Below are 27,959 nucleotides of genomic sequence, written 5' to 3'. Positions count from 1 at the left end.
ACTCATGTAAAAACTCATGTTAATAACATTTCGGGAATTAACTGATACACGTTATAACTACGATATGTTCTATGCTCTTCTTTTTAAAGGTAAATTGCATGATATGTATTTGTATAAACGTTATAATGATTTAAAAATGATTACTTTTGCTGTACTAGGTTTAAGTAATGTGTTTATATGTGAATTTTTACGGATAAAGATAGAGTCAAAGGGATTACCAAAAAAAAACGATAAGAGTCAAAGACAGTAAGAAAGCCCAAAGGTGTTACTTGGACAGCTGCCATGGATGAAGCTTGGATTAATGCATAATTGCATGAGTAGGATTTAGGAAATAGACTGGGTGGCACCTTCGCGACTCATGCATTGGATGCCATTTTTTAAGAGATGATAGAACAATTTCCCGATAAACTAGTCAACATTGCGCTGAAACTGGAATGGTTTCTCGAACACATTAAGGCGCAACATCATCAAAAGGTAAGAAAAGAAAATCTAGAACAGTGAAGTGTGACTTTAGCTTGTGGATTTGAGAAGTGTACAGTGTACCACACAATTGGTCAAGTTTCACTAAAACCATCCTTGATCGAAAGATACAATATGGAAACAACTAGAGTGCTTGAATGTCCATTTGAAAAGCTAACGAAATGTTAATGCATGTCGTGCAAAGCTACGCTCCGAGCAATAAGGTTTAAACTTTTTTATCGATTGCGTTGAATGTTCTTTTTCCTATGAATTTGTAGGTTACTATGAATTTTCTTACAAGAAACTACATATTGACATAGAATCGTCATATGAGAAAATCATATTTTTAATTGGTTTAAAATTCAATTGAAGGTTTTTGTTTTACTTTGTGAGTTGAAGGTTTAGTTTTGTAAAGTTATATATGGCAGTAACAGCAAAAGAATAATTCAAAGGGCTATCTGAGAAGTTAAAAAATATAACGTTTCCGTTCCGTACCTTTACAACACAACTCTCAAATAATGTCTCACTAATATTCCAAAGGGTAAGGGAAACAAGCTAGCACTGCTACAACCTTACAACAAGAAGCAAATAACCTAAACAAGCAAATCAAGAGAGGAAAATAGATGATACAAAATTTATGCTTGCAAAATGACACCTATGATGGAGCACCTAGATATGAAGCAAGTCGTAAAATATCACTAAATATTCCACCAGCTGTGACTTGAGCACCAGCTCCTGGCCCACGAACTATCAGAGGCTGATTCTTATACCTTCTTGTTGTGAATGCAATAATATTATCTGACCCAGACAATTGTGCAAATGGATGATCCTTCTTGTATCTTCGCAGCTCTACCACTCCTTTTTCATTAGTCACGTCCACCACTCCCACGTATCTCAAGACCTTCAAAGTTCAAACATAACAAGCTCAAATTTGTATGTATGATACTTAAACCAAACCACTCCCTGTTAAACTCGACTAACGAGTGTGGGGCAGAAATAATCCTTAGACGCAGCCTTACCTTTACATAATTACAAAGAGGCTGTTTCCTGGATTCAAACCCATGACCTTTCAGTTATGAAATAACAGTTTTATCACTGTTTCGGTTCACCTCTTTTATGATACTTAGGACCCCCCCCAAAAAAAAAAGGGAGAAGAAGAAATATCGAAAGAAAGATGCCATTATGAAAAATATAATAATTAACGGTGTTATCTCGCATATATAGCAAAATACAGACAAGCAGGAACCCACCTACCCAACATAAGTCAATCGCTATACTTTTTACTTGAGATCATGGTCTAAGTGGAAATCTAGGTTTCTTTGAAATATCTAAGCTTCCTTCCATTAAACCACGTCTGCATGTTAAGTTATGAAGTCTTCATTAACCCACCAGTTAAAGATTTATTATAGTTAAATATACGATACGGAAAACTTAGGTATTCTGGGATGTCAAGAGTGTAATCAGAAAATCCCCAGCCCCATCTGCAGCATCTCAAATAAGTACTACTTTATGTTTCAGTCCCAATGTCCCATGCAGAACTGAAACATATAACAAGCTAAAATTTCCATCAGTAAGTCATTCTACTGATGTTTAAAAAATCATGCTACTAAGTTTACCAGATATTTTCTCCCCACTCTCCTTAAAGCGCCTCAATTTTATTACCCATTTGAGAGGAGAGAGTTTCAACCTTGCTTTTTCCAGCATGTAGCCTTCAATTTTATATTAAAGAAAAGGAGGTCTGTAACAAGGTCTAATCAAATCAATAACACTGTCAAATGTCAATCATGATTTGGACGTATCAGGCATTGATGAAGCAGTTAATGCAATTATTTATTATTCTTTTAGATACTTTAACATAGAATACTGTCTTAGAGTAACTCACTTCCCCAGCATTCTCAGCATCTTGTTGTTTCTTTGCGAACTCCTGGTCAAATTTTGGTAGCAGTTGCATAAACTCCTGAGCTGATGCACAAACCTGCGCACAATTATCAAAACATCCATGTCAAGCAAAATGCAACACACAAAACTAAAAACTGCATAATTAATAGATATTGGTTCTTACTCTTAGTGGTTCTGGCACAAGGCTTTCAACAGGAATATTTGACAATTCTAGCTTTAAACCAGATTCCCTTGCAAGAATTATCACCTGTATATCCACAGCAGCTTCAGGATGTTGAATTTAAATGGCCACAATCAAAACAGAATTTTTATGAACCAAAAATTGACATTGTGATCAGCCTACACGTTCCAATTAGTCATCATGACATTACGCAATATACCTACTGCCTAAGCATACGACCTTTATTTATTTCCTCAGTCAAGTCTTTTCTTACGTATATATTTATAATTATATATATGCACTTCTATACATCAGAACATGTGTATGGAGAGAGTAAAATGGTAAAAGGAAGAGTGGCAGAAATATGGGTATAAAAAATCATTAAAGTGGTTAAAGAAAGTAAAACAACAACAATAACCAAGCAATTCGCCACGAGGAAGGGTCAACTACAAAGATAAATCTACACAGTTGGACTATACCAAAAATCTTATTTTTAATAAAACCATTTAGAGTAAGGTCTCTCTTAATGGTTTCCCCTAAAGTAATCTTAGGTCTTCCTCTACCCATTTAATTGGGCTATCTTCCCTAATATGTCCAAACACTTTCAGCACATTTATGTCATCTCCACAATAGGTGCTACTTCAATTTTCTTATGGATATACTCATTTCTAATCTTATGTTTTATATTGTAATCTCCATTTTATTAGTTTACTTAACAAACTTGTGCATGGAACGAGGACTCTGTTGGAATTTTAAGGGCAAAAGACAAGGATGAAAACCAACTCCTGTTGTCTTTATCAATGATACAGATGAAAAAAAACTACTTTGATACTTCTGAAACACACACTTACTGTTTTTCCCATTTTTACATGTACACCTTAATTAATTATACACTTTATTTATCTACCTATACTTTCTATCATTTTACCATATACTCTCTATCTGCATGGAAATTCATGGAAATGCTATATTAATCGTATGTACCAATGCATAAGCTGTATATTATTTACAAAGCAACGAAGTACATATTCAGAAATCTTAAACAAAATTGAAACTCAAGAGATGTCCGCAGCACTAAGGAACTTTATTAACATCTAACAACAAAACTTGGTAAACATGTTCAGTATTGTAAATTGTACCTTTCTAGCAACATCTGTTCCGGACAGATCATCTCTGGGATCTGGCTCAGTATAACCTGCTTCCTTTGCTTCAGCAACTACCTCACTAAAAGCCCGGCCACTTTTGAAGTTATTAAAGATGTAACTCAAAGTCCCACTGCAGAGTCAGAGGCAATACCTTTTGGTGAACACGCAAGATGAATGATTGCCTATAGACATTAATAATCCTTGAAATAATGTTCTAATTTATTTTTCTCTTCAGAATGGGAAAATTGCTAGAGGCTGGACAAATGAGACGAAATGCAAGATCATCATAAAGTCTGAGAATCGAGACTGTCAATCCATAAATTAAGACAACTGAAGAGAAAATAATATGTCAAGGCAAACCTGAAGATGCCTTCAATTTGCAATATTCGGTCTCCAGTTTCAAGGAGACCACGTAAGGTGCTAACAATGGGAAGACCAGCTCCAACAGTAGCTTCATAGAAGTAGTGTGTATAGGATTGCCTTTGAAGAGCCCTTAACCTCAAATACTGGATGTAGAGAGTAAAGGTGTGAGAAAGCCCCAAAACGAGTAGTAACTAAGATTACAAAGTAACCAACCAAAGAAGTAACATATGTACAAGCAGTAGCCGCTGAAGCTTATAGAAGGGAAGCACTTTAAAAATTACAAAAAGTATTATAGAAAAGAAATCTTCAAAGCATTTGTTCAATCAGAAGAGCATGATTCTCGGTCCAATGCCTACTGCTGCTGTTCACTGTTCCAATTTATGTTACAATAAACTTTGATGGTAGATGTTAATAACTACGTAAAACGATGAAATATCACTCAGTGGAACAGTAACCCATTTCCAAAATGCCAAAATTTAATGAAAGATGCACAAGAGAAGATGTCACAGACTGGTTGACATCCACATTTAAGTGTGACAGCTTATAAATCTTTGCTTTTTGTTCTCAAATTAATTAAGTCCTCATTCATCAACATGAGATCCAGTTAGAACACTTGGGCTACTAGCAAATATGATTGCTGCGAAAGGAAACAATGCAATTTAAAGATTATTTTCTTATTAAAAAAATGAGAAGGGGACAGCAGCCATGTATGGAGGATATGGCCTGAATGAAGAATAAAATAGTAAAAGCTGCCTCTCCAAATTTTCTTGTAATCATAATGTAATGAGGTGGTTTTTCATTTCAAATGAAATTACAAACAAGAAATTCTCCTTTCCTTTACATGTTTTGTTCTTTATTTTTTTCTTAAAAAAAAACCCTATGAAAACAAATGAACCTAAATTAATGTCTGGGAATTTCCAGCAGAGCAATTGATGAAAAAATAGGTTTGGAATAACGGCACTAATTACAGGAGATAAGTCAATAACAACCAAGAACATTCTATCCATCCAAAGGACAATATGGATTATTTCACCTGATCAAGTGGTCCCGAATTTGCCTTCTTATTGGGGGTAATTACATGTATTCCTTTGCACAACCAGTCATGGTAATAGCCAGCAATACCAGAGTCAGCAGTGCAGTCCACTAATGCCGTGTTTGGTATAAAATGATTTCCATGCACGTGTTGAACAAATTTTTCCAAATTAGCCACTTCTCCTATTTCCTCTCTAAGTTCTCTCCACCTAGCTAAGTCAATGCCCCTGCAAGGAGCAATTACAGTATACAATAATTGAACAAGAACCAACTTGGTCAATAGTGCACAGATAGCCAACATCATAAGCTAATTAATCACAGCATGCATTCCGTAGATGAAGCTCCATAACCATGTATTGGCCGAGGAATTTCACTTATCAATAGATGAACTACATAATTGTAAGTGAGAGAGAATCATCAAACCAACGTTGAAGTATTGAAATCACCCAAACTGAGAATCATGACTCCCAAAAAATAAACAGGTATAACCTACTTTTTGAATTCATTCCATCTAGTAGACCTAATCAGGTACTATGGCCTACTTAAAAGGTTAAAGCAAAAAGGGGGGCACATCTCTACAACTAATGAAACTTCTTCAAGAAGAATAAAATGAACAACTCTTCGTTTTTGGTGAAACTGCAGTATGTCCACAAAACTTTGAGCCTAAAATGTGGATTAAGAGGTTCTACTGGGCAAAATGTTATGGCTATGTGCCTTGTATGTTGTTCTATGGTGTCTATTTCCTTTTTCTGGAACAGAATGATCAGATAATTAAGTTGTTCATCATTGCAATTATCTTACTTTGGGTAAGGATTTTTTCATGCTTCCTCTTGGGTTCTTTACGAGGTTTCAGTTTCTTTCAGGAATTTTCCTCATTAGACATGCAGAAGGATTGGAAAGCTCTTTAACATTTTTTATTTATTTCCTTCCACCTTTTCTTTCTTTCTTTCTAATAATATTCTTCTTTTATCTACATAAAATATAAGAGGGTAAGCCAGCTGTGGTAAAGCTACTCTTTTATCATAGACAGGTCACATGTTCGTTTATGAAATAATTTTTTTGCAAAAATATAAGGGTAAGACTACATACAAGGATTTCCTTCAACATTATGCTTGCAAGTCGGGATTTAATGGGGATTGGTTTATCTAAATAAAATACGGGGTTAATGTTTCTAATGTTGTAGGAGATAAATTTTATCTCCTACACACACATAAAAATGTTCGTTTATGAAATAACTTTTTTGCAAAAATATAAGGGTAAGACTACATACAAGGATTTCCTTCAACATTATGCTTGCAAGTCGGGATTTAATGGGGATTGGTTTATCTAAATAAAATACGGGGTTAATGTTTCTAATGTTGTAGAAGATAAATTTTATCTCCTACACACACATAAAAATGTGTGGGGCCAATATGGGCCCATGTGAGAAAGAGAGAGAGAAAGAGAAAACATGATCCCACACACTTTTATATATGCATAGGAGATAAATTTATCTCCTATAAAATGAGAATCAATAAACCCATAAAATATATGGTATGTAATAAGCAATAATATTTTCCAGATAGAGAAAAGTGTAAAATGAAATCCACTTTCTCACATAAAAGGCTCTCTTAACCGTACAAGCAAGGAAGCCTAATAATATATCATTCAAGAAGAGAGATTTCAGTTAAGGGCGATTTGACTTACGCATCACTAAGGAGCATTGACTTTGAACCAAGTATGCCCATTACACGCAAATCAATGTTAAATTCTTCTTTCAGAACTGAGGCCTGCATTGAAAGAATGGTCAGATGAATTTGCCACATATTATAAGAAGCCTTCCACCTTGTTAACAAGATAAAATGTATGAAGATACCCCCAATGAGTATGTTTATCAAGCCAGCAGCGTATATAAACATGGGAATGTAAAATGTTTATTAGGGATCAAATCTCAATAAAAAAATATTCCGTACCAGTCAAAAAAAGTAAGAATTGAAGATACTTCAGAATGTTGGAGTTGGACAACTAAATACCACAAGTACGAAAATTATAATCAAATTATCTTGTCAGCTACCACCCCTTTAAAATCTTGAATAATATTCGATAGTCATATTAAATTTAAGAATCATGACTTCTCATATATCTCGCGCATAGCTAATAGTCATATTTCCTTGAAGTGCAATTTTGTAAGATAGAAAAAAGAGTAATTAATTATTTAATTTCATATCAAGGACAGTAAAAAGAAAAATACACAGCAAAATGTAAATACAGGTAGAACCAAAATCAATGATTCATACATGCAGAATTATCTACAGAGAAAGCACCTGATCCCTTAGCTGATCGAGCAGTGTGCTTCCAATTAATCCAGGTCCAATAATGCCCATTGCTATGGTGGTTCTGGAGAGATAAAATCTGGAATGGACAGCCCGTAAAGCCTTTATACAATCCTCTCGCTTAACAACGACAGTAATATTGTACTCAGAACAACCTTGTGCTATTGCACGGACATTTATACTGGCCTGTTCATGATAGCAAGTTTGACCATAAACAAGTTAAAAGAAATAAAAAATTATGCCAAAAATTCTAACCTAAGCAATAACTTACCATACTACTGAGATAAACATAATTTCCTAACCTTAGCCAATGCATTGAAAAGGGTTGCACTAACTCCAGGAGTGCTTGCCATTTTCTGGCCAACGGCAGCCAAAATGCTACAATTTGGAATAACGGCAACCTGAGACGCGCTACATAATTTAGAATGTGATAAAGGTAACAAAATAACAAGTTTAAATTTCAACATCATTTAACTACATGTACTAATTTAGACAGAAGAAATGAAATGATTCAGCCCTTAACTTTCTAACTGATGATAATTAAGAAATAAAAGAAATAAGCACATAAAATAATGAAAGAAAGAAGGGTTCCATTTAACACAAAACTTTCACAGATAACTGTCTCATGAGGAAAAAAAGGTGGTAAGAGCATATTCCAAGAGACAATGCATTCCTTTTGGTTAAGAAATACATTATTGCCACATTTTCTATAAAAAGCAGCATCCCATATTAATAATTATTACATCATGAAGATCCAAGTATCCAACCCAACAACTGGTGAACAAAGCCAAAGGCAACACCCAAACTTTTGTGATATGAGAGAATATAACCTCCATTAATTTCTGTTGTAAATATTAGGTCTTTTATTATTATTAGTATTTGTTGTATTGGGCCAAGCCCATTAGGTCAAGAATTAGGTTTTTTAGTCTCTATAAATAGAGACCTCTTTGTATCAGATTAACATACAAATATAATAATATTTTTCTAATTACCCTTTTCAAGTTGGTATCAGAGCTCTCGATCCTGAGGGCTCTGCTTCCGCGCCTACGAAACCTTTTATTTTTTTTTTCGTCTCTCGCTGCCATCAGCCGCAACCGGAAAAAAATTTCCGAGGACCTCTTGGACCGAGAATACCATTGTCATCATTGTTTCCTCTCCTCCTTATTTTTTTCCTCTCGTACAAAGCACGGATATACAGTAACCAAAGCAACCAACCAACGAACGTCCAACACAGAACCTATTCCTCACGATTTAGGCACTGTTCCGATCGATTTTTTGCTCCGACCAGCCACAGACCCAGCCGCGCTTGCTGGACGCCGCCGCCCTGAAAAGCCCAGCCTCATCGGAAGCCAGACGCGCCTCCACGCGCCACCCTTCTCCCTGCGCGTGAAGTCCACGCGCCGCCAGCTTCTCCGGCGCGTGACGGCGGTTCTGGAGGTCGAGCCACTGCAGTTCTAATCGACTCTCCAAGGTCGTTCTGGATCTGTGCTCAAACCTTTGATCGGACTTCGTTTGGTATTTTTTCTAAATTTTTTGGCTTCTTGGAGCTTGTTCTTTAACTAGTTTTTGTGCAGCATGGCCTCCGATACTGAAACTGAATCAACCGTTGCAAACACAAAAACAAATTCTTCTACACAGTCTGTGGTGACCCTTCTTGGTCACAATGATCTTCCTGCTCTCCATCAGAATTATCGTCTGAATGGAAAGAATTATTTACAATGGTCTCAGGTTGTTCGTACCATTCTCAAAGGACGCCGTAAAGTTTCTCATATTGAAGGACCTGTTCCTGCCAAAACAGATCCAACATTTGCTGATTGGGATGATGAAGACTCCCTTATTATGACGTGGCTATGGAACTCTGTGACTCCTGAGGTTAGTCAACACTGCATGTTTTTACCTACTGCTCTTGAGATCTGGAGCGTTCTTAAGCAGACCTATTCAATGAAGCAAGATGATGCCACTTGTTATGATCTGAGGAATCGGATCTTTTCTACCAAGCAAGGTTCTCTCTCTATAACTGAATACTATGGTATTATGAATAAATTATGGACTGAGCTTGATCAGTAACTTGAAGATGGAATGTAGCAAGGATGCAGCCACTCTGACTGCTTCCATTGAACGCCATAGGATCTATGATTTCCTTTGCGGTCTCAACTCAGAATATGACCCGATTCGAGTTCAAATTCTTGGTAAGGAAAAATTACCGTCTCTTTCTGAAGTTTTTCATATTGTCAGGGGTGAAGAAAGTCGCAGGGCTGTCATGATGGATACCAAAGTGTCTGAAGGCTCCATTATGCTCTCATCTAAAGTTACTACTTCAACTCCTTCTGACTCTAATCCCACTGATGGGTCTGCTATGATTTCAACAAAGAGGGATGGTTCTTCTCAAAGGAACTCCTTTGGAAAAAAATTTGATGTTTCATCTTCTAGACCGAAGAAAGACGATCGTTGGTGTTCTTATTGTAAAAGAACGGGTCATATCAAGGATTTATGTTTTCGCCTCCATGGAAAGCAAACGGTCTTAGACAAGATGACAAGGATGCGTGGTCAAGCACATTTTACTTCCTCTGAAATAGCTCCTGCACCTAATGGGACCCAACCTGCGTTCCGTCAAGATGAGTTGGAACGGCTCCGCACCATCCTTGATTCTCTGAGTAAGCCATCTGATACTAATACTTTGGCTATGACTGGTATGAGCTCCAAAACTTATTCTTTTTTGTCTTCATGTACTGATTTTAAATATTCTTGGGTTGTTGATTCTGGTGCTACTGATCATATGGCTTGTTGTGCTGACCCCTTTACTTCTTATAATCCTACCATTGGAACTCATACCATAGCCGTAGCTGATGGCTCACATACATCAGTTGCGGGTTCTGGTAACCTAAACTTACAGTCGTCCTTACATCTTAAAGATGCTCTTCATGTTCCTAAACTCTCCACAAATCTTCTTTCTATTCATAAAATTACAAAAGATTTGAATTGTACTGTAACCTTCTTCCCTACCCATTGTGTTTTTCAGGATCTCGCCATGGGGAAGACGATTGGTAGTGTTAAAGAGCAAGGTGGGCTGTACTATCTGGTGTCACAATCTCCCGCAAATAAAGTCACGGATCACATCTTGCTATCTCATGGTCAATCAACTGCTAATTCTTTGATTTGGCTTCATCATAAGCGCTTGGGACATACTCCATTTAGTTTATTCAAGTCTTTATTTCCGTCATTGTTTTTGTCTAAGTCTGTTGAGTCTTTTCATTGTGATGTTTGTGAGTTTGCTAAGCATCATCGTGTGACTTTTCCTTCTAGTATTACTAAGAGTGTTGAACCTTTTGATATTATTCATTCTGATGTTTGGGGTCCTTCTAAGGTCCCTCATTCTTCCGAAAATAAATGGTTTGTTTCTTTTATTGATGATTGCACTCGTGTAACTTGGGTTTACTTAATGCGTGAAAAGTCTGAGGTACCACAACTGTTCTTTCAATTTTATAAAATGGTTGAAACCCAATTTGGTAAAAAAATCAAGAGACTAAGGACAGATAATGGTACTGAATATGTTAATCAAAGTTTTTCCCAATTTATACGAAATAACGGTATAATTCATGAACTTACTTGTGTTGACACCCCTCAACAGAATGGGGTTGCTGAAAGAAAAAATCGTCACCTTCTTGAAGCGGCTCGTGCATTAATGTTTCAGACACATGTACCCAAATACTATTGGGGAGATGCTATTCTTACTGCAGCATTCTTGATCAACCGTTTACCCACTCGGGTACTTGACCATGTAAGTCCTATTCACTCTATCACTTCCTTTTCCCCTTCTATTCCAACTATGAGTCTTCCTCCACGGGTGTTTGGGTGTGTTGCTTTTGTTCATGTTCATAAACATCATCGCAGTAAGTTGGACCCTAGGGCTATTAAATGTGTCTTCCTTGGTTATGTTCCTGATAAGAAAGGGTACAAGTGCTATCACCCTGGTAGTCGAAATTTTTTTGTTTCTATTGATGTTACATTTCAGGAATCTAAGTCTATTTTTCAAGGTCCTCATCTTCAGGGGGAGAATAATTCACCAGAAAACTCATCACCTTCCTTCTTTGAGTCTGAACCTCCAGTGTCTATTCCTTTACCTGTGTCAATGTCACCTCCTCTTGTTCCTGTTCCTTCCATGTCTGATCCTCCTGTGATTGATCCTCCTGTGACTGATACATCAAGTACACCAGAGATACGGAAGATTGTGACACCTGAATTGGTATATCAAAGAAGGAAACAACCCACATTGCCTCAACAGCAACCTCAATCGTCTGAACCACTGGTAAGTCCTGAATCTCATATTTCTGATCATGATGTTAATACTTCTGATGACTTACCCTTTACTATTGCTTCTGATGATTTACCCATTGCTTTGACAAAAGGGAAAAGATCTTGTTCCAAGAAATCTTGTTCTTCCTGTCCCTCTTGTACTCAATACCCTATCTCCCATTTTGTTTCCTCTGCTAATCTTTTTGTGCAGCACAAAAGCTTTGTTTCAGCACTAGATTCTGTTTCAATCCCAAAATCAGTACATGAAGCCTTGAAAGATGGGAATTGGGCTCAAGCCATGCAAGAGGAGATGAATGCGTTGGAGAAAAATAAAACATGGGAAGTTATTGATAGACGTAACAGAAAGAAAGCAGTTGGGTGCAGATGGGTTTATGCCCTGAAATATAATTCTGATGGAACTCTTGAAAGATACAAGGCTCAATTAGTCGCCAAAGATTACACTCAAACCTATGGCATTGATTATAAAGAAAACTTTGCTCCAGTTGCAAAGATGAATACGGTGAGAGTCTTGTTATCCATTGTTGCCCATTACAATTGGGATATAAATCAATTTGATGTGAAAAATGCTTTCCTGAATGGTGAGTTAGAAGAAGTCTACATGGAAATCCCGCCTGGTTTTGATTCTGTGAAGGGAGAAAATAAAGTTTGTAGATTAAAAAAGTCCTTGTATGGATTGAAGCAGTCACCTCGTGCCTGGTTTGGAAGGTTTACTAAGGTTATGATGACCTTAGGATACAGACAGAGTCAAGGAGATCACACTCTTTTCTTCAAGCACTCTCAAAATGGGAAGCTTATTGTGCTCTTTGTATATGTTGATGATATTATTATCACAGGTGATGATTTTATGGAGAGACAGATTCTGCAAACACGGCTTGCCTCTGAGTTTGAAGTCAAAGACCTTGGGAAACTGAGATATTTCCTAGGAATAGAAGTAGCTCTTTCAAGCAAAGGAATTTTTATCAACCAGAGGAAATATGTTCTGGATCTTCTCAAAGAAGCAGGAAAGCTTGGGTGTAAACCCTCTAATACTCCTATTGAGCAGAATCACAAGATAGGCTACGAAGAGGAGAGTCCTCCAGTTGATAAAGGACAATATCAACGGCTAGTTGGGAAATTGATATATCTGGCTGACTGGCTCATACTAGACCAGACCTAGCTTATGCTGTTAGTGTTGTCAGTCAGTTTATGCACGATCCAAAGGAGAAACACATGCAGGTAGTAGAGAGAATTCTTCAGTATCTGAAAGCTACTCCTGGTAAAGGATTGTTATTCCGACGTGATGGCAATCTCTCTTTAGAAGTCTACACTGATGCTGATTATGCTGGATCCGTGACTGACCGTCGATCTACCACTGGTTATTGCATGTTTCTTTGTGGTAACTTAGTGACATGGAGAAGTAAGTGTTAGAATATTAGATATGATATGATTAGATTTGATTAGATATGATTGGATTCTGTCTTATCCGTAAATAGTCTGACTGTATTCTGACTGTATTAGGATTAGGTTTGGGCCTTACACTTAAGCCCATTAGGGTCTCTATATATTGTAACTCCCTGACACAGATCAATACACAACGTATTCTTTTACATTTAACTTGGTACCAGAGCTATTTCGTTCTGGGAACCCTCGCTTCCGCTTAGAAATCTTGTTCTTCGCTTTAAAACCTAAGCCCACTGCTTAGGAGTCATCTTTTATTTGCCGTGCGTCCTTCCGGTAAGATATCAAAGGCTGTAAGTCCTCTCCAGGCATCTTCTGCACGTGTCCACAGTCACCGGAGCACCATCAGCCACCGTCAGCCACTGTTCAGGCTGCCGGAGTACTTTTCCGGCGAATTTTCAGTCTGGAACGAACGCGAACAGAACCCTCTCCTCCCGGCGACCTGCTCTGTGGAAGTCCGGCCACCATCGGAGTTGTCACGCGCTCTCACGCGCCTCCAGTCTTCTCTGCGCGTGGGCTTCACGCGCCACCTTCTGCCGGCGCGTGAGCACTATTCCGGCGGCTTTTTCCGGCCGGTCTTGGACAGAGAAACTCGTCTTCTCCTCCTCTTTCTGGATCTGTGGTTGGTTCTTTGTGGGTCTGACTTTTTGTGCGCACCTCTTCTTGATTGGTGATCAGGTTCGTTTCTCTTTATTCGGTTTGTATCTTTGTGATTTGATACTATGGCAGCAAACCCTCCAATTCATTCGGAGGTCAAGTCTCCATCTCCTCCTTTGAGAAATTCTCCCAATATCATCTCTACCAATATTGGGTCCATTACCTCTTCAAAATTGAAGGGATCTGTTAATTACAAGAACTGGGCCACCTCTGTTCGAGTTTGGTTCTTTGGACAAGGATATGGGAACCATCTCACAACTAAGTCTACTGATGTCCCTGAGGAGGACAAGTCTGATTGGGAAAAGATTGACAACCAACTTCTGAGTATCCTCTGGCAATCCATTGATCCGATTGTCTTGGATATCTTTTATTCATTTAAAACTTGCACTGAAGTGTGGGAGGAAGCAAAAAACCTCTACACTAATGATGTTCAGCAGCTCTATTTCATCATCTCTCAGTTTATGGAATTGAGCAAATCATCCGACATTCAGATGGAGACATATATTGGCAAGAGTCGCTCTTTGATGCAGGCATATTTGGATATGCTGCCTTACCCTACTGATGCTACTGCATATCGAAAACAGGTGGAACGTCTCTTTATGGTTGCCACACTTTCTGGCCTTCCCGAAGAATTTGATAATGTTCGTGATACTATCTTGACTAGTGGGGAGCCTGATCTATCCATGACGTATCAGCGTCTTCTGAATTTGAATAAGAAATCTGCTCCTGCATCGTCTTCTGCTGTTGATTCTACTACTCTAGTTTCCCGTACTGATTTTCGCGGGCATATTAGAGGTGGACGTGGTCGTGGTAGAGGCCCAGGAGGCCGGGGCCCAGGAGGTCGTGGCCCAGGAGGCCCAGGAGGTCCAGTCGGACGTGGTCAGCGACCTCGTTGTCATTACTGTCAGCAACTTGGTCATTATGAGGAACGCTGCTACACCAAGTATCCTCACATGCGACCTTCTTTTGCTGCTAATGTAGCTCAATCGGATACTGCTTCAAATGGTTCAGTCTCTCTCTTCTCTGAAGAATATGCAGCATTCCAGGCCCTTCTCAGGAAGTCCTCTCCTCAATCTCAGGCCTCTGCTTCAGAAACTGGTAATCCTGTTGCTTGTGTTTCTCATTCTGCATCACTTGGTCCTTGGATATTTGACTCAGGTGCTACTGATCACCTCTGTGGTAATAAGGAACTCTTTTCTTCCCTTACATATTCTAATAATTTACCCTCTTTTACTCTTGCTGATGGAACTAAGGCCCTCGTTCATGGGATTGGACAAATCTGTCCAACCTCCTCATTGACCTTGACATCTGTCTATTACATTCCTCACATCCCTTATAATTTAATATCGGTTAGTAAATTGATCAATTCTCTTAATTGTATTGTCACATTCTCAAACCATTCTGTTTCTGTGCAGGACCCGGGTACGGGGAAGATGATTGGAGTGGGCCGTGAGTCACGGGGTCTGTTCTACCTTGATGTGCCGAGTCCTTCAGTTGCTTGTTCTCTCACAGAATCTCCACAGCTCATCCACAGTCGTCTCGGGCATCCTAGTCTTGCGAAATTGCAAAAGATGGTTCCTCTTTTATCCGGTCTTCAAACTTTAGATTGTCAGTCATGTCAGCAAGGAAAGCACATACGCTCCTCCTTTGCTAATCGAGTCAATAAACGAGCTGATGCTCCTTTTTCAATTATTCATTCAGATGTTTGGGGTCCTAGTCGTAGTGTGTCTATTTTAGGTTTTCGGTATTTTGTCACCTTTATTGATGATTTCTCCCGTTGTACTTGGATTTATTTAATGAAAAACCGTTCTGAGTTGTTTTCTATTTATCAAAAGTTTTCTGCTGAAATTCATACTCAATTTGGTGCTTCTATTCGTATTTTATGTAGTGATAATGCTAAGGAGTATGTTTCTGTTGACTTTTCTCACTTCTTAGCCACACAGGGTACTTTACACCAAACCACTTGTCCTCACACTCCACAACAAAATGGAGTAGCTGAACGTAAGAATAGACATCTCATTGAGATTGCCAGGACTCTTCTTATTCACATGCATGTTCCTCTTCACTTCTGGGCTGATGCAGTCCTTGCTTCTTGCTTTCTCATCAACCGCATGCCTTCATCTGTGCTTAATAATGATATTCCTCATAACTTATTGTTTCCAGATGTTCCTCTCTTTCCTCTATCCTCACATGTTTTTGGTTGTACCTGTTTTGTTCATGATCTCACTCCTGGTAAGGATAAGTTAACATCCAAAGCCTTTAAATGCATTTTTCTTGGTTATTCTCGTCTTCAAAAGGGTTATCGCTGTTACTCTCCTGACCTCAAGCGTTACTTAGTTTCCGCGGATGTCACCTTTTTTGATCAACAACCCTTTAATTCTATCCCAACTCCATTGTCACAGGTTGATCATGTTCTTCCTGTTCCTTTTCTTGACTTGTCTTTGCCAGATGCAGGTGCTTCTACTCCAGATAAGCCATAACGTATTGCTCCAGTACCTAAGGACCGTCCACTTCTCACTTATCAGCGTCGTAAGACAGTACCTCCAGTCGACTCGACCCCTGCTGACTCATTGCCCTCTGCAGTTGATTCTTCCCCTCCGGATCCTTCACCAGAGGCTCTTCCCATTGCTCAAAGAAAAGGTACATGTACTACTCGTAACCCTTATCCTCTTTATACCTTCTTGAGCTATGATCGTCTTTCTCCTCCTCATTTCACCTTTGTTTCTAGTCTTTCTTCTGTTTCTATTCCTAAGACCACAGGTGAAGCACTTTCCCATCCAGGATGGCGCCAAGCGATGCTTGATGAGATGACCGCACTTCATACCAATGGCACTTGGGACCTTGTTTCTGCTCCTCCAGAGAAGTCTATAGTTGGTTGTCGCTGGGTGTTTACTGTGAAAGTTGGACCTGATGGCCATGTTGATCGTCTCAAGGCACGCCTAGTTGCCAAGGGTTTTACTCAAATCTTTGGCCTTGATTATAGCGATACATTCTCTCCAGTCGCTAAGATGGCGTTCGTCCGCCTATTTCTTGCCCTTGCTGCTGTTCGTCACTGGCCACTCCTTCAACTTGACATCAAAAATGCCTTTCTTCATGGTGATTTACAAGAAGAAGTTTACATGGAGCAACCACCTGGTTTTGTTGCTCAGGGGGAGTCTGAGAAGGTATGTCGTCTCCGAAAATCCTTATATGGTCTCAAGCAGTCTCCTCGAGCATGGTTCAGTCGCTTCAGTTCTGCTGTACAGGCGTTTGGCCTAATTCGCAGTAAAGTTGACCATTCTGTATTCTATAGGATTACATCTCCTAACAAGTGCATCTATTTGTTAGTCTATGTTGATGACATCATCCTCACCGGAAGTGATCAAGACGGAATCCATCAGTTAAAACAACATTTATTCAGTGCATTTCAAACAAAGGACCTTGGGAAGCTGCGTTACTTCTTGGGAATTGAGGTGGCGCAATCTAGACAGGGCATTTCTATCTGTCAAAGGAAGTATGTCTTGGATATCCTAGAGGAGACTGGTATGTTGGGGTGTAAACCAGTTGATACACCAATGGATCCTAATGTTAAGTTATTGCCCAGACAGGGGGAGCCGTTATCTGATCCTGGACGTTATCGAAGGCTGATTGGGAAGCTCAATTATCTTACTGTGACTAGGCCAGATATTTCTTTCACTGTCAGTACGGCCAGTCAGTTCCTTGATTCCCCTTGTGATTCACATTGGGATGCTGCTGTGAGGATCCTCCGATACATCAAAGGAGCACCAGGAAAAGGTTTGTTGTATTCGGATCAGGGAAATACAGAAATTTGTGGTTACTCAGATGCCGATTGGGCAGGATCACCCTCGGACAGACGCTCTACTTCTGGTTATTGTGTCTTCTTCGGAGGAAACTTAATCTCATGGAAAAGCAAGAAACAACCTGTTGTTTCCCGATCTAGTGCAGAAGCTGAGTATCGTGCAATGGCAAATACTACCTGTGAGTTGATCTGGTTAAAGCAGTTGATTCAGGAGCTTCATCTTTGTGAACAGAAACAACCCATGACACTCATCTGTGATAATCAAGCTGCGCTACATATATCCTCTAATCTTGTTTTTCATGAGAGGACCAAACATATAGAGATTGATTGTCACTTCATTCGGGAAAAGATTCAGTCAGGAGAAATCAAGACAGCTTTTGTCAACTCATCTAATCAACTAGCAGATGTTTTCACTAAAGCTCTAAGAGGTCCTCGGGTTGAATACATTTGTAACAAGCTTGGTGCTCATAATATATACGCACCAGCTTGAGGGGGAGTGTTAGAATATTAGATATGATATGATTAGATTTGATTAGATATGATTGGATTCTGTCTTATCCGTAAATAGTCTGACTGTATTCTGACTGTATTACGATTAGGTTTGGGCCTTACACTTAAGCCCATTAGGGTCTCTATATATTGTAACTCCCTGACACAGATCAATACACAACGTATTCTTTTACATTTAACTGTAAGAAACAAGATGTGGTTGCCAGGTCAAGTGTAGAAGTTGAATTTCGAGCTATGGCTCAAGGCATTTGTGAGTTACTGTGGCTGAAAATTGTACTTGATGATCTCAAAATAAAATGTAAGGGACCTATGAAGCTGCTATGTGACAATAAGTCCGCTATTTGTATAGCTCATAATCCGGTTCAACATGATCGGACTAAACATATTGAGGTCGACCGCCATTTCATCAAAGAGAAACTTGATAGCGGGTTGATTACCACTCCATACATTCCCACTAGCGTCAATTAGCTGATCTATTGACAAAGGGACTTCCTTCAGAAGGATTTCAAGAACTTACTTGCAAGCTGGGAATGCTAAATATCTATTCCTCAGCTTGAGGGGGAGTGTTGTAAATATTAGGTCTTTTATTATTATTAGTATTTGTTATATTGGGCCAAGCCCATTAGGTCAAGAATTAGGTTTTTTTAGTCTCTATAAGAGGTTGTTTGCATGGACTTTTAAAAAAAGTCCTTTTTATCACTTTCTTATTTTAAAAGTACTTTTTATAAAAGTTACAGCTATTTAGATTTTTTTTGAAAAAATTTGTTTTTTGAAAAAAATATTTGACTTTTGACTTCTGATTTTCTTAAAAGCTAAAATTTTTAGCTTCCAAAAAATGTAGGTTTTTGGCTTTTTTTATGACTTCTGCTTTTTTTAAAAGCAGACATCCAAACAGACTTTTTTCGAGAAGTGCTTTTTTTTCTTAAAAAAAGCAGCTTTTGAAGAAAAAAAAGCTCATCCAAACGGGCTCTAAATAGAGATCTCTTTGTATCAGATTAACATACAAATATAATAATATTTTTCTGATTACCCTTTTCAAGTATTTATATTCTTTACATGGTATCAGAGCCTCGTGGTCTCGGGTTCAAACCTCGCCGCCGCCCACTTTCTCTTGTGGAATTTCTTAGCACAGGTAGGCTGGGCCTGTTGCATCATCGACTCTTTAAGCCCAATGGGCTCTCGTGTGAAGGGGCGTGTTGAGATATATAGTCCCACATTAGTTATATGAGCAACTAATGTGGAGTTTATAAGGCCTTGGGCACTCCCACCCTTTGAGCTAGCTTTTGGAGTGGTGTATTCCAAGGTTCTTTACAATTTCAAAAATAACTTATAAGGGCATAACCCACGATTGGTCCAAGCAAGGCTCTTTAGTGACATTTGATGCCCTTCAGCCTTCACCTTTGGCACCGTAAAAGAAGTTCCCAATGGATCCTTGTGCTACACAGCTTATAGAAATTCATTGATTCTTTCATCAATCTAGTGCAACAGTCTCTCTTAGTCCCAACTGTTGATATCTGCGTCACTGATATTTGCTTCCTCTTTTCTAGACCACAATAAGTGGTCTATAACTTGAATATTCATATTATCCGGAATCTGCCCTTATTGTTAATTAAGAGGGGAAAAAAGAACAACGCTTCCACAACAACAACAAATCATATTAGAGACAAGATAACCCGACCCGACCCTTTAGTCTTTATCCTCTTGAACAAATTAAGAGCAGGACAAACAAATGGTTCATCGAGTTTTGGAAGATGATGCAAATCCACAAGAATGCAGTGTTAAAACTCCGGTCTTTGATATCAATTGACAATTGAACAGAAACTTGCATGTGGTCAAAGTAGAATTAGATTTAGCACCTGAGAAAGACGCCCAGCATCCAAAGCTTGACGAAATCTAGACTGTAATGCCTCAGCAACAGCTTTTACTTCTTTCTCGGGAACAGCAAAGCACACAGAATGCTCACTACTAGCCTACACAAATACTGTTAATGACAACTGCAATTTCTTATATAACAATGTGGACAACTAGAAAAGGTGCAGAAGATTATAACTGCACCTGAGATATCATGATGACATTGGCTCCAACATCTTTCACTGCACCAAAAATAGCACTGGCTGTACCTGGAACACCAGCCATTCCAGTTCTGCAAAAAAGCAACAAAGAAAAACACATTAGAAATTACAACTTGAATGATTAAAATAGGTTGCAGAATATCTTAAATTAAACAGAAATCATCAAGCAGCAAGAACGCTAACCATTCACCGTGTAAAGTGACCACAACTCATGACTCACCCCTCAACATTTACGAGTGCCAAGTTGTCTATTGTTGCAAATCCTTTGACATAATTTTGCAGGTTTTGCCTATCTTCATCATTATAAGTAGAATGGCAGATCTTTGTTCCAGGAGAAGAAAGGTTGAAAATATTCCTTATCATAATGGGTATGCCATATCGCATCACAGGAATAATTGTGCGGGGATGCAAAACATTTGCACCAAAATAAGACTGCACAACAGGCAGTTTGAAAGTTAATCTCCTTAATTTTTATTGGAAAGAGGGGCTTTGAGGCTTTCCAGAGTCCAACTCACCATTTCCCATGCTTCTTGATAAGACAATGTCTTCAAAATCACAGCCTCACTAACTGCGGAACATATTGTTTATACTGAATCAAAACTTCATGTTAAAGCAGGCAAACACATTTTTTTTTTTTTTTTGAAGGTTACAGGAATCGAATACAAACACACACACCCACACCACTAGGCTAGCCCTAGTGGTTGGCAAACACATTATTAATATATCCGAGGTAGAACTCCATCTCAGTTACTAAAACACAATTCTCAAAATCCACGCATCGTTCAACTAGCACAAAAAATAAGCAGCACAAACCTTTTCTAGGATCTGCACTATACACACCATCAACATCTGTCCAGATTGTGACCTGGCGAGCCCTAAATAGAGCACCCATAATTGCTGCCGAGAAGTCACTTCCATCTCTCTTTAGCGTAGTAGGAATTTTTTGAGGTGTGCTTGCAATGAATCCAGTAGCAATGATTACCTCAGATGGATTCAAAGAGTACCATTTTTCAAGTCTTCGTTCAGATTCCAAATAGTCAGGATCAACTTGATCAGAACTAGTAGGATTTACAATAAGGACTTCCCTTGTATCCATCCATTTGCAATCAGTCCCATTCTGCAGAACCAGAAGGGAAGCATGACACAATCAGCTCAATTAATATAAAAGGAGAAAAGGAAGGGGGGGGTAGCAGATCTTTCTAATCAAAACAGCTGACCTTCCTAATAACTAGAGACAACATCTGGGCAGACCATAATTCCCCGTGTCCCACAACAAAATCTGTGAAAGATTCGGTTGCATGACCAGCTGCAAGATATTAAGAATGTTAATCAAGCTGACAGTATGATAACTTAACTAAAGAATTCATTTTAAGCAACAATGTAGACACCTTTTCCACAATGAATGATTTTTAGATTTAATAACATAAATATAACAACTTTTTAATCAACAATCAATGATAGGTGATGCAGACTGATAAGACTGGATCAGAAAATCAGAAAATAAAAGGAAATGTGCAGCGCTGAACCCAGAAAAGTATCTGAATATATCTATATATTGAGGAAACAGGATTACAGTAATGGAAATTACAGGGAAAATAACTATCACCCAGCCACGCTGGTTACAAAAGGGAAATGCTAATAACAGAGCTAAAATCAGCAGATTAGAGAGATGTTGAGCTCCCCAAGTCCAATTCCCAGCTGCCCTCACACCCTTCACATTCCCCATCTTATACTCAGCCTAAGCTCCTAGAATATTCTAAAGCTAGTTATGCCACCTAATTGGTAGAACTGAACATAATCCCCAACTACCCATCTTACATATACCTACATGAGTATATTCCTATTAATAACCCCCCCTGGGGAAAAAAAAAACTCGCCTTGCCCTCAAGCTAAGGTTTAGCTCCCAAGAACCTTCCACCGGGATCCCATTGCTTGAATTGGAAGGGCCAACTTATATGCAGTGCATGATGAGCTCTACCAGGATTGAAAATGTATAAAGCTTGATGTGTGGTTGTCCTTTGGCTTGCGATTTCCACCTGTCTGCACCCAGCGTTCCTTTCCGCTCTATACTCGTCACCTACCTCCACCCCGTTGCTAGGTGTAGCTTCCACCATGAGTTTTAATTTCTCAGCAACAGCCCTCCCGATGAAATTATGTGATGCTTCACTATCCACCAACAAAGTGACCTTTCTCCACAAATCGACCCCCACATTCTCATTGTTTGGTTTGAAGAGAGCCCTAGGACACTATACATCAAAAGCTGAAGAACTTCTTCTCGGTTTTGACAGCCTTCGCCTGAAACTTCAACCAGATCAACATCTTCTGTTGTGCCTTCATCTCCTTCAACACCCCCTCGTCCCTTTCGTCGATTATCAACAAATTAAGTTGTGTCACTTTGCACCGATGATTTGGAAGTTGTGCTTGTGTTAAATGATGGCCATCTATCTTGAGACCATTGCTCCCTGCACCTTCATTCAGGTGTTGTTGCCCAGCTGCTCCCACGACATTGACACATGTGTGTGTATCAGTTAACGTGTCGTTAAACAAAGCGTTTGGAGTCGTTCACGAGTCACCAAGGTTGCTGAAACTTGAGCTCCTCATGTGCTTGGCACCTGCTGTGGTTAATGAGTTTCTGTTGGGCTGCATGGAGCGGCTTGGCCCACTACCCTTTCCGCCAAGCCCAACTCCAAACCCATAAGCTAACCAAGCCATATTTCGTTTCTCCAACACCGTCTCCTTCATCACGCGCTCGTCCCTGTCATGTAGCCATTCTGAATTCATTGGTCCTTGACTTCCCCGACGAAAATCCATGGACTCTAGCCTTCCCCTTCGTGAACGTCCACATCGTTGACTCCTCTCGCGACGATCCTGGAGAAGCTGTACGATCTCCGTCAACCTACGTTCTGTTTTGCGGAAGCGTTCCTCCGATAATTCTTCAATCCTTCGGAGACGTTCCTCGATAGCTTCAAACCAGGCTTCCATGTGGCAGGCTAGTACCATTCAAAGCACCTCAGATCGGAGTGCTCTGGTACCAGTTGATAACACTGGATCAGAAAATCAAAAAGTAAAAGGAAATGTGCAGCGCTGAACCTAGAAAAGTATCTGAATATATCTATATATTGAGGAAACAGGATTACAGTAATGGAAATTACAAGGAAAATAACTATCACCCAGCCACACTGGTTACAAAAGGGAAATGCTAATAACAGAGCTAAATTCAGTAAATTAGAGAGATGCTGAGCTTAAGGGTGTGCATGGAGCGGTTCATAACCGGTTTTGACAAAAACCAAACCGAACCAGTTTTAAACGGTTTGGTTTTCAAACCGAACCCATTTTCTTTTTTTAAAACCGGTTTGAAACCAGTTCCAAAACCGGTTTATGGTTCATAACCGGTTTTGTAACGCCCGGCTGCTTCAAGAATCAACGACTATCCCCACATACTAACACGAGACTTTTCAGTGTGCTTTTTCCTCACTCGCACACTTCCCGGGAGATCACCCATCCCAGAATTGCTCCAAGTCAAGCACGCTTAACTATGGAGTTCTTCCGTTCCGGGCTACCAAAAAGTAGATGCATCTTGTTAGTATAGGTAGTGCCAATTAATTCTTATAAGCTACCCCAAATTGTGCAGTCTCATACCTGCACAGTCTTTGGAATCCCTCTCTTTCGGGTGTCGATTCGATTCATTCGTTCATGTAACCCCGCACTGGAAGCCTGTCAGGAGCCGCTCCTTGTTCGTGCCTCTTTGCATCGGCGATCACTCCCCGCCCTAGTCAGTGCTCGGGATGTTACAGGTTTTGATTGAAAACTGGTTTTAATTCAAAACCGGTTTTAAATCAAAACCGATTATAAACTATAAACCGGTTATCAAGTTCAAAACCGATTTTATAACAAATTCAAAATTTTGAATAATGTACCAGTAAATAATATTTACAAGAGTTATACTTAATATTGAAACTATCTTTTTTCTTTGTTAACGACAATTCATAAGAGCCAACTCCCAAAGTTAAGTATCTAATAGAAAAGTTATCTAATCGCACAAATTCATAAGAGTCAAATCACTAAGTTAAGTATCCAAGACGAATTCCTTCGTCAAAAGGTTTTGTTTAAGCACAACTAATTATATCAATTAGCAAAGTAAATTGATAAATATCTCACAGAGGGAAAACCCTTCTTGATATTCCTTGTTTCCAAATTCAAATGTTGTAAATTAAAAAGGAATATTTACCAGTAAATAATCTTGTAAATTTGTAAATATGAAGTATAACTAACAATCGAATGTGTGAAAAGGAACCAAGAAATTGGAAAAAGGAAACCTACCAATCGGTGCATAAAGAAACGTTGAAGCAAAGTAGAGCAGTTTGGTTATAGATAACCAATTATTTTTATGGTTTGGTAAATAACTAGTTTATAAAATAAAATGCAGTTTTGTATGAAACCGGTTTTTAAAAAAACCGTTTTTTTAAATGTGGAGCAGTTTGGTTATGGGTTGGTTTGGTTCTTTTGGACATTTTGAACACCCCTAGCTGAGCTCTTCAAGTCCAATTCCCAGCTGCCCTCACACCCTTCACATTCCCCATCTTATACTCAGCCTAACCTCCTAGAATATTCTAAAGTTAGTTATGCCACCTCATTGGTAGAACATAATCCCCTACTACCCACCTACATCAGTATATTCCTATCATAGACGAAGTAAGATAAACAAGCAAGGAATCAGTTGCATTTACATAACTAACAACCATAGCATTGGATGAAAATGAAGTCATTCCTTTTGAATGCTTCTAGCTTAACTAAGACAATAAGAACCTAAGACAATCATCATTCTATTCTATGTTATTCAGGTTCAAGTAAAAACAGCAAAGCTACTACTCTCGTGAGTCATCTGATATATAAAACTAATATGTTCTATGATTATAACTGAAGATAAGTTTAATGAAGCTAATATGATCTTAAATCACCTATGCCTAATAAGAACACAGATTCAATTCCAATGCTTCAAGCAAGTACTTCGCCCATCTTTTCCACAAGTCACTTTTCAGCCAGTACTACTAGTTATTCCACCATCAAAACCAGGAAGAAAGCATCAAGATGCTAATCTAAGACAGGTTTATCTTCAACCCTAAAACTTCACTCAAGAAACACATTCAGCTGCCACCTCCTATCTGCCTCCATTTCAAACTTGTGCTCTAACCCTAACAAGCAGTTGCACAAAATGGTTTGAAGGAAACAAGTTGGTCAGCAAAAGTAATTTCTCTAATTTCACTTTTTGTCTCCTGTGTATATCTCTCTCTTGGTCACCAACCCGATAAAATCCAATAGGCATTCAGATCTCAGCATTTCGATGGAGGATTCATAGTTCAATGACTGGTTTATGTTAAGATCTATGTTGAATTCACGACAAGGTAAATCCGGGGATGTTTAAATTTGTATATATATTTTGACACATGAAAATCCATGTATAATACAGATCATATGACCAATAGTTTTTTTCTTTAATAAAATGCATCTAATTCTTTCATATGAAATTTATTGTCCAAAAAGTACTATACAATAGTGACCAAGACATATCTAACGCAATATAGATTTAAATCAACACTATTAGAATGTGCATAAAGCACCAAAAAGCGAAAGCCATAAATGCCAACTTAAAAAGAAACAAGACAACCAGGGAATAGCAAAATGACATCCAAGAATACCACCAGGGAATCCCAGATGTTGGGAAAATTTGACATTCTCAATAATATTTAACAATCAACCAAACATAGAATCAGTAAACTTGAGTCAATATTCCTAGTAATATTTTTGCCTACCAAACAGCATTTTGGTCATATTCCTGGAAAATTCACTTTCCCAACATATTCTTGGTAATTATGATTTCCGGGCAAAATCAAATTTCTCCTCTACCAAACGCTCCATAAAAAAAATAGAAAAAGTAACTAAAAAAATATATTTATAAAAATAAATAGCTTTTGGTGCCAAAAATAAAAAAGGAACACGGTGTATCAAAGGGGGAGAGAGAGTTGATGTGCCTATGACCTATGTATATTGCACGAAGCATCGCCTTCAAGTTACTGATATCGTGATGCAACTGAGACAAAAAAATAGCAAGATTATCTCCATCAAGTAGGTCGTGTGCAGTTGAACTATGCTTCTCCAAGACAGCATCCAATGCAGATATGTAAGACTCATCACGTGATTGAGCCTTGTCGATAAGGTCATACATCATATCTGTCACCTTTGACATTGCAGAGACAACCACCAATTTCCTCTCCGAATCATCATTAAGAATTATGTCCGCAACATTCTTTATTCTTTGTGAGCTTCCCACACATGTTCCACCAAATTTGTGAACAGACCAAGTTTCTCCTTTGGGAAGCTTTTTTTCCTCTACTGACACATTCGGCGAAACATCTACCAGTAAATAAACAAGAAAATATAAGGCATTACATTTCCGTTTCCAAAATTACAAGCACAAATTCCGGTATAAAACTAAGTAGCAACCTGTAAATGAAGCACATATCCTGTGGCTTGGTGACTCTCGTCCCCTTGGCAAAGTAAGACCCTTTCTGAGAAAGAAACCAGTGTCCTCATGAGTTAATTACACACACACACAAAAAATCACAGAGGGAATATCTTTTAAATGTATATACTAAAAAAATTCTGTAATAAGTAAAGGATAGATTAAATATAAAAAAAGAAAAGAAAATAGAGTAGAATATATTGCATGTAAAACAACCATGCATTCAAGAGAAAAATATTATTTTGAATATATATGCCAAATATATGATATCCAGGGTCCCGATTACAACTTTATTATTGGTCTGATATATGCTTATATGCTCTTATTATTCATATTTACGTTTCTTTCAGTGAATTACAAATGAAAATCAACGAACACAGTCCATTCTTTTTAAAACTGACGAAATATACCTTCGAATTATCTCTTCAGCTAATAAGCTTATTAATTAAATAATTAATTGCCACTGATTCGTTAATGGTCTTTGATATCTCTTCTCTGCTTACTCATTTAAAAAAAAAAGATGAAAAAATGGTAAAGCATCATCTTTCAATCCACACAAAAAAGAAAATTAAAAAAAAATCATGTCTGAGTAAAACAGAGTAACAAGTTACGAAGTGTTGTATGTGCAGTCCACTACAATTCGACAAAGCCACTTAATCCGAGGCATAGAGCTACATAACCATTTGCGTCATGTGCTCTAAAACCAAAACCGAATAGAATAAAGGAAATAACGTAACCTAATTCTGGAAACAAACATACCGAAGTGAATGAGAACGGCGCGAAAGGAGGAAAGGGCGGCATTGAGATTCGAAGATCTTGTTGTCGTTTTGAAGCAAAGTGTTGGGACGTGAAATGCTGGAGAAGCGAGACACCGCTGCAGAAAACGACGCCATCACTGTTCACTGCAGAGAGAGAGAGAGGGCGCGTTTGGTGTTGGTGGTGGCGTTTGAGGTATGGTGGGGTGACTGACCCTGAAAGGTGTAGCACTATATTAATGAGCTACCACCGCTTAAAATCGAGTTTTTATGTAGAAATTGACGGATCGGTAGAAATGTAAATGAAACCTAAAATTTTTACTATTTAAATTCAAGATACAAAATTATATATATATAGATATAAAAAAAATTTAATAAATAATTTCATATTTAAAAGATATAAGTCACAAAATTATATAAGATATAAGTTCAAAAATATTAAAAGAGAAAATTGAATTTGAAAAAAATGGAAAATAGGTTTTTCAAAAAATAAAAAAATTTAGTTTAAGTAGAAACAGTAAAAAG

At 38.4% G+C, this 27,959-nt stretch overlaps 1 protein-coding gene across 2 annotated transcripts; it reads right to left on the bottom strand.

The window, feature by feature from the left end:
• Window positions 1–914: 914 nt before the first annotated feature.
• Window positions 915–27,629, bottom strand: LOC133315405 (bifunctional aspartokinase/homoserine dehydrogenase 2, chloroplastic-like). 2 transcript variants are annotated; one of them, XM_061517025.1, is made up of 18 exons: window positions 27,439–27,629; window positions 26,661–26,725; window positions 26,196–26,570; window positions 21,377–21,465; window positions 20,973–21,276; window positions 20,675–20,727; window positions 20,380–20,591; window positions 20,143–20,230; window positions 19,944–20,057; window positions 7,673–7,771; window positions 7,362–7,556; window positions 6,745–6,827; window positions 5,060–5,285; window positions 4,024–4,169; window positions 3,658–3,793; window positions 2,522–2,605; window positions 2,342–2,434; window positions 915–1,360 (listed from the first exon to the last, which is right to left on the bottom strand). In XM_061517025.1, the coding sequence occupies exons 1-18, from the start codon at window positions 27,570–27,572 to the stop codon at window positions 1,115–1,117; spliced, it is 2,742 nt and encodes a 913-aa protein (XP_061373009.1). In that variant the 5' UTR covers window positions 27,573–27,629; the 3' UTR covers window positions 915–1,114. The 2 variants fall into 2 exon arrangements, with proteins under 2 accessions (XP_061373009.1, XP_061373010.1); XM_061517026.1 differs by having other exon boundaries at window positions 26,196–26,549.
• Between the last annotated feature and the right edge of the window lie 330 nt (window positions 27,630–27,959).

This window comes from Gastrolobium bilobum, unplaced genomic scaffold, assembly GCF_033153095.1.
Source record: "Gastrolobium bilobum isolate Gb01-03AN ecotype WA unplaced genomic scaffold, APGP_CSIRO_Gbil_v1 utg21167, whole genome shotgun sequence".
NCBI classification, from domain to species: Eukaryota; Viridiplantae; Streptophyta; class Magnoliopsida; order Fabales; family Fabaceae; genus Gastrolobium; species Gastrolobium bilobum.
Note: the sequence above shows the minus strand (reverse complement) of the source record. Positions and strands in the feature narration are given on the sequence as shown.

What these genes read in the sequence shown, in the direction of transcription:
- LOC133315405 (XM_061517025.1), bottom strand. Translation starts at nt 27,572, where the DNA reads ATGGCGTCGTTTTCTGCAGCGGTGTCTCGCTTCTCCAGCATTTCACGT. An exon ending in CGCCGTTCTCATTCACTTCG is followed by an intron (nt 26,726 to 27,438) that starts GTATGTTTGTTT and finishes TTTCTTTCTCAG; the next exon opens with AAAGGGTCTTACTTTGCCAA. An exon ending in ATGCTGAGAATGCTGGGGAA is followed by an intron (nt 1,361 to 2,341) that starts GTGAGTTACTCT and finishes TGAACTTTGAAG; the next exon opens with GTCTTGAGATACGTGGGAGT.